Raw genomic sequence first — 7,500 nt, 5'->3', positions numbered from 1 at the left:
GAAAGACTGTAGGAATTCATTTGTAAATCTCATGATTTCTTTCTATCTATCTATTTGTCTATCAATTATATATATATATATATATATATATATATATATATATATATATATATATATATATATATGTGTGTGTGTGTGTGTGTGTGTGTGTGTGTGTGTGTGTGTGTACTCATTGTTCTTGCTTATAAAGCGATGATAGGTACGGTTTGTGATTTATAGTAGTGTTTTATTTAAAACTGAACCTCAGGTAGTGGAAATACTGAAATAGTAGATACAGTGTGTTAGAAATAAGGGACGATCACTTAACTGAAGTTTAAGGAGTTCGTGGAAATGCTTTATTGGCGTAATTGGACTTAGAAAAATAGTTTGCGTTTGACTTGGTAACCCTCTCAGAGATCTGGGCTGTTTTCTCAGTGGTTGTCCAAAATGAAATGAGCAGAGATTAAAGACGGGGAAAAAAAAAACCGAGATTTATCATAGAGGAAATAGTTGATAATTGAAGATTGGTTAAGCTGTTGCATTCAGGTGGTATTTTATTAGTTGATTAAAACGAAGAGCAGATGAAAAAAAAATTCGAAAGAGATAATTAGTCAAAAATCCACCTCACTTTCTTGCTGGGGGCCAATGTACTCTCTCCTCTCTCTCTCTCTCTCCCTCTCACACAGAGATATTTTTATTTTGTTAAACAAAGCCCGATACCATTACCGCTAAATGTCTAATTATAGGATAAGATACAGCATAGTATAAATTGACGGTAAATTCCCCCCCCTCTCTCTCTCTCTCTCTCTCTCTCTCTCTCTCTCTCTCTCTCTCTCTCTCTCTCTCTCTCTCTCTCATTTTAACAGATATTTTATCATGTTAATTATGTTAAACAGCTCGGAATTAGTTATACCAGTACCACTAAATGATGTGTTCGAAATAAGGGACGATCATTTGTAACTGAAGTTGGATATAGAGTTCATGGAAATGCTCTTTGGCATCATTGGACTTAGAAGAATGGTTGTCTTTGGCTTGGTAGCCCTGTCAGAGATCTGGATATTCTTTTCCAGTGGATGTACAAAATGAAAGAAGCAGCGATAAAAAAAAAAAAAATATTAAAAAACGAAATTTGTCGGAAAAGAAAATAGTTGATGAGTGAAGATTGGTTAAGCTGTTGCATTCAGGTGGTATTTTATTAGTTGATTAAAACGAAGAGAAGCTGCAGAAATGATAAAAAATTCGAAAGAGATAATTAGTCAAAAGCCCGGCTCATTTCCTTGCTAGGGGGCCAATGTACTCTCTCTCTCTCTCTCTCTCTCTCTCTCTCTCTCTCTCTCTCTCTCTCTCTCTCTCTCTCAGTGTAAAAGATATTTAATTATGTTAAACAGCTCGGATTTAGTTACACCAGTACCACTAAATGTGTTTATTATAATAGCATAAACTGATGGTAATTTTCTCTCTCTCTCTCTCTCTCTCTCTCTCTCTCTCTCTCTCTCTCTCTCTCTCTCTCTCTCTCTCTCTCTCTCTGTAGACCTAACACTTATCTGAACAAGTGCCTCACCTCAGGCTTTCTGTGTGTGTGTGCGTGTGTGCTCCAGTCGTTTGGCACCCATTGTGACACGCCAAAGAACAGGATGTTCTTTCATCAACTGCAATGACATCGTGTCCCTGTTTTTCATTGTCGCTTGTCTTTGTTCATAGGTCGCCTCTCTTTTTTTATGCCGTTTTTAATGCTTTTTTTTTTAGCATTCTTTCTTTAGTATTTATTTTATTAAATCTTGACGAGTGTTTTCATGACCTGACTACCTGCTCTTCTGTAAGAATGTAGTATAACAGTAGTTTTTACTTGGTAAGGTTTTATGATTTGAAAGAATCACACATTTTGGAAAAGCAAATTGCAAAAGTTTGTTATTCACTTTGCTTATAATAGCATTTTCTTGGAACGTATTTTTAATTATTAGAATATTATAATTTCTTCGTTTTGTCACCGGTGGTGCTAGAAAATATGATGCTTTAAATAATCATCATTCAGTGCTCGCTGTCATACCCTGTTAAATCTCGACCATGGCATGATGACAGTGTCCCGGTGGCGGTGATGACATCTTGGCTCTCTCTCTCTCTCTCTCTCTCTCTCTCTCTCTCTCTCTCTCTCTCTCTCTCTCTCTCTCTCATCATTCCCCCCGTCGTGTAATTTCCTCATCGCAGTTGCCTGGTATCCTGTTATCACCGTCAGTTTCCGTGTCTTATTCCCCTCATTGGCCTCAATGTATAATCACGGTCAGGACGATCAGGGCCACTTATGCCATTAAGCCCTAGTGGGGCCTCGTAACACACGCAGTCCCTCCCCCCCTTCCCGCCCCCCCCCCCCCCTCCCTCCCTCCCTCCCCCGGGTGTGTGGTTGGTAGGAAGGAGACAGTCTTCACGTGGGAAATTTCTCTTCCCTTTAAATTGTGTTCGTGAGAGAGAGAGAGAGAGAGAGAGAGAGAGAGAGAGAGAGAGAGAGAGAGAGAGAGAGAGAGAGAGATGAATAATGAGAGGTGAAGGAGAAATGGAAATAAAATACTTGAAATGGGCAAAGGTTTTATCTCATTTTCTTGATCAATATAAATTATTAAAGCATTAAAACCATATTTAATAATTGACGAAGTCCACAAACTTTGTATTCGTGTAGACATGAGAGAGAGAGAGAGATTATACAATATATATTTCTCCCCGACATAAAACTTTTAAGGAAACGTTTGGATCTGGAACTGATCAGTTAAGTCACGTGAGTGAGGTTTCTATCTCTTGTTAGTCTATAACGATCTCTCTCTTCCTGTTTAGAAGTAGAGATTGCTGGTAGTGGGTGTCTTTTTCGATTACTCGGGGAGTAATCCTACAAACTACTTTGTTGTTTTTTTTGTTGTTGGGGTGGGTGTGGGGGTGTAGGAAAGCCCTATGGCAAAGCCTATAAAGGTCTGAAAGAGATGTTTCGCGTTGAGTTAAAGATACAGGAATTTTAAGACAGGATATTTCTGATTTATTTATTAGAATGAAAATGTAAAAGATAAATCATGTGCATGTTAAACAGTTAAAAATATAGCGTATTTATTTTAACTTTCGTCAGTGAAACAAGGCTCTAATTGACCATTGATCTTAGCACGTTTTAATTTATTTCGTGTACTGAATTTAGAGGCTGTGTTTCTGGTCAGTTATTTCATGGTTCCAATTATAACTGAGACTATTTGAACGTGTTGGTATTAAGTGTGGCCTTTTTATTTTGTCCTTGTTTTTAGTATGAGTAGTACTAAGTATGAGTGCTCGATTCCCCGTTCTGCCAACTCGAAACCAGAGGAATTTATTTCTGGCGATAGAAATTCATTTCTCGACGTGGTTCGGATCCCACAAGATGTAGGTCCCGTTGCTAAGTAACTAATTGGTTCCTAGCCACGTTAAAATATCTAATCCTTCGGGCCAGCCCTAGGAGAGCTGTCAATCAGCTCAGTGGGCTGGTTAAACTAAGATATACTAACTAAGTATGAGCATTAATTACGAAGACCACTTCACATTAACTTAGGAATATAATGTTTACAACTTTTGCGTGAGGGCAATATCTTATGCGTCCAGAGTAAGCTGGAGGTCACATCACGCCTTGTTTCATTGACTTTTATTTTCATAAGTTTTTTTTATCATTTTATTTGTTCGTTTTGTGCTGCGTGTTGCTTACACTAATCAGGTTTAGTCAAACTGAACTGCTGTTATCATATTCGACGCCAAACTAATCAGGTTTAGTCGAACTTTAACTGCTGTTGTTGTTATCATATTCAACATCAAACTAATCAGGTTTAGTCAAACTCGAAATGCTGCTGCTGTTATCCTATTCGACACCAAACTAATCAGGTTTAGTCAAACTTGAAACTGTTGCTATCATATTCGACATCAGACCTTCTCATTGTTGATCAGTTTTTACTAATCGGGTTTCCGAGAGAAAATGGAAGTCGACGATTGTTATATTCTCCTTAATAAACTCTCTCTCTCTCTCTCTCTCTGTGACATCCTTAATATAGGTGGACTTTCTTTCCTGTAGATATTCTTCTATTCATGTATGATATTTCCTTCGGGTATTGAGCCTATCCCAGAATACCAAGCGTTTCTGGATGTCCGGCTTATTTGAAGTACCGTACGATTCTTATGCACTCCATCTTCAGTTACTCTTATCTTTGTATTTCATTTGTAACTTCCTGATAAATGCCTTCCGTGTTATGGACGGAGTTTATCCAGTGTGCAGAGCTGATGATTATATATTGTTGTAATATGATCTTGTAGGATGCTGTAGCATTGGAATAGCCACTCCGTAAATATTTACGATTTTATTTATGTGATTGTTACATTCTGATTATATATATATATTATGATAATATAATATATATATATAATATAATATATATATATATATATTATATACTATATATAATGATATATATATATAGAGATTGAGAGAGAGAGAGAGAGAGAGAGAGAGAGAGAGACGAGAGAGAGAGAGAGAGAGAGAGAGAGAGAGAGAGAGAGAGAGAGAATTCGATGAAGGATGTTCTAGATTTTGCAATAAAATCTCCCGGAAGGAACACGTTAGCTTTTGTAAAAGAAAACCCTCTAGAATATACAACTTTGGGGTTATTATACTTTGGTGATATCAGTTAGGCTATGTGGGTTACTCGTCGAATATGATTCTTATGAAATGACGATTGACGGCAGAAAAATCATTTTTTTCTTAATGTAAAGTGCTTAAAACGTCTGCGTGTGTAATGTCAACCAGCTGATTAGTTACTAATTAAATTGTAGTCGAAACGGATATTAGTTTTATAGACAGCCATATTTGTAACCGAGTGAACGTTCTTTAAAGTCAGAAAGTATGAGTTGTCCTGGGACTGGAAAATGATATACATAGAACATCGTTTCAGTTTCTTTTTCCGTTTTCGGAGTAAGTTCCCCAGGTCACATATTCCTGTTTTGACTATTTACTAAGCATGTTACTCGAATGCCTCTGATCTCACAACAAAGATTTCTGTTCGGTTGCCGATGAATCCGTGAAATATTTTTCTTATTTCTCTAAATTTTGATCACTTTATATATGAAACTTGGCTCAACTTGCTGTTGGACCATTGCAAACAATTGGTGTTTCATGCATTTGGTCTGGTCGTCATTCATTTCTCCTGATTGCTGTAACTTTTCCATTCTTGCGTGATGCAGGTTTGTAGTTTTAATGAAATCGGCAAAAATTTTTGTAGGTCCGCTTACGGGTATCAATATGGCATAGATGCAACTATCCTTGGCTTCATTCGCCTTCAGAGTATGGCAGATAGCTGCTGTGTATGCTTTACTTGCTGTTACAAAGAACTTCATTTCGGGAGATTTAGGAATTACAGTACAAACTAATTAGCATCCACACATCCATACTGTTCATTGAAGACTTGGAGGTCACTCATAGTGTTGATTTTAGTATTTCAATGTGATAAACTTCGTCTAACGATCTCTTGTATTTATCTTCCTGCAGAGGGTGGTGGAGGCAGCGAGTATCCCTACCTACGAGAAATGAAAGAGCGACTTCTCCTCTCGCGCGACCCGCCCTTGGCAAGCATGGACGAGTCGTCCCCGCACGACGCACACGACAACCAGATGCTGGAAGTACATCAGACGCCCGTCGGCACTGTCGTCAAGGTATGTAGTCTATATGGTTCCAAGCCTGCCTGCCCCCCCACAAAAAAAAAAAAAAAAAAAAAAAAAAAAAAAAAAAAAAAAAAAAAAAAAAAAAAAAACACAAAAAAAAAAAAAAAAAAAAAAAAAAAAAAAACACTCACATCACCTCACACACACACACACACCTATAGTAGATTCATTCAGCGGTGTATATGACGTCTAGGCCAGTCCCTTACGACGCTCCTGATTGGCTATTGATAAGCCAATGACAGGGCTGGAAACTCTCAGTCTCTCTCGAGAGTTCACGTAGGTAGGATGTATGTTCCATCTCTCCTGAGGTATAATCTTTCAGGAGAGGGGAACATACATCCTGCCTATGTGAACTCTCTCGAGAGACAGAGTTTCCAGCCCTGTGATTGGCTTATCAACAGCCAATCAGGAGCGTCGTAAGGGACTGGCCTAGACATCAAATGCTTGGTTGATGTGAATCTACTATAGTATTTCTTCTTATCTCCTCCAGTAGTGTGATGGCACTTTGATACTGCGTGGTGCTGTAAACTAGATTGTTGGACACCCTTCTCCCCAATGCAAGTGTGGGTCTTGGATTTAGATATTTCTTAATAAAAAATTGTCTTGGAGGGAGATTAGAAGTAAAAAGTTGGATTTTATATGCTGTTTTAGTGGAGCAAAATTCCTGTCTTTCAGTACCGTCATTGATTGTACTTCCTATGATGATAGCAATCGTTTTTGCTTATTATTATTATTATTATTATTATTATTATTATTATTATTATTATTATTAGGGTATCACTAGGTTACAGCTACATAGCTGTTAATATTCCCAAAGTTCTTTACCAAGGTAATATGTTTGCATTTACTAGGAAATCTTCATAACTTTACAACTGTTACTTAGTGCATATGCATTTGTACGTAAAAAGAAATGATCTCATAGGCGTTTTTATCTCGTGTGTTTTAAAACCTTTAGATCTGATGACCTTACCGATGACAAAAGGATTCTCCTAAATAAAAAGGCCTAATGCATTGTGGGTTAGACCTGGTGCCTTTCTTTCTTTTACTCTCTAATTCCACACCAGCGCCCTGCTCTTATCCGACCCATTTTATCCATTCGCCTCCTTAGTCTACGATTGTATAAGAGACCTTAAAGGATTCCTTTTCTTTTATCTTTTTTCTCCCCCGAGCACCTCCTCCCCCCTCTCACGAAAGCTCCCAAAGTGTTATTGCCGTAGTTGGGATGTGTTGAAGGAGGTTTGGGGGGGTAGGGGGGGGAGGTGGGTAAAGGCTTGTAGTGTCTACCACTCTGGTACAACAAATGATTGTACGAGTATCTTGACGTGCGTGTAAATAGTTGCGTAGAGATTCGACTTTCTGTAATGTCATTGTTAGAAATAGGTTATGATCAAGTAGCGGTGGGCGTCACTTGAGCTGGATACGCTCTTGTTCCAGCATTTTTCCCCCTAGAAGTGAGCTTTTTGTTATTCTAGAGAGTAATTCTTTTGTTAGGAAAATGATTGTTATAAGATACACTAAGTAGTCCATTGTCATTTCAGTTCGGAAGGTGATTATTTCAGGATTTGCTTCTAAACTGATTTATTAGCATTGAGTAACTTCTTCCAATTATTTGTGGGTTGGCGTTGTTGAAGTAATGTTTTATGAACAATTGTAATATTCATCTCATCTTTCATAGTAAAACCACTTTAGTGAGGAGACTATACTAATTAAAATTCTAGCTTTTGCGTTTCTTGATGATGGCTTCGTCATGAATAATGTAGATCCAAATATGTCGTGTACCACCTATTTCAAGTCGTGATCTCTAAATTTGGTGAG

At 37.8% G+C, this 7,500-nt stretch overlaps 1 protein-coding gene across 11 annotated transcripts in view; it reads left to right on the top strand.

The window, feature by feature from the left end:
• Window positions 1-7,500, top strand: part of LOC135207210 (proton channel OtopLc-like) — a 771,996-nt gene that overhangs the window by 514,075 nt on the left and 250,421 nt on the right. For all 11 annotated transcript variants that reach the window (XM_064238822.1, XM_064238820.1, XM_064238817.1 and 8 more), the window contains exon 2: window positions 5,513-5,676. In XM_064238822.1, coding sequence (XP_064094892.1) covers window positions 5,513-5,676 — 164 coding nt within the window. The remainder of the gene's footprint in view (window positions 1-5,512; window positions 5,677-7,500) is intronic.

This window comes from Macrobrachium nipponense, chromosome 32 (assembly GCF_015104395.2).
Source record: "Macrobrachium nipponense isolate FS-2020 chromosome 32, ASM1510439v2, whole genome shotgun sequence".
Lineage (NCBI taxonomy): Eukaryota > Metazoa > Arthropoda > Malacostraca > Decapoda > Palaemonidae > Macrobrachium > Macrobrachium nipponense.
The sequence above is the reverse complement of the archived record's forward strand: the minus strand, read 5'-3'. Positions and strand labels throughout refer to the sequence as shown.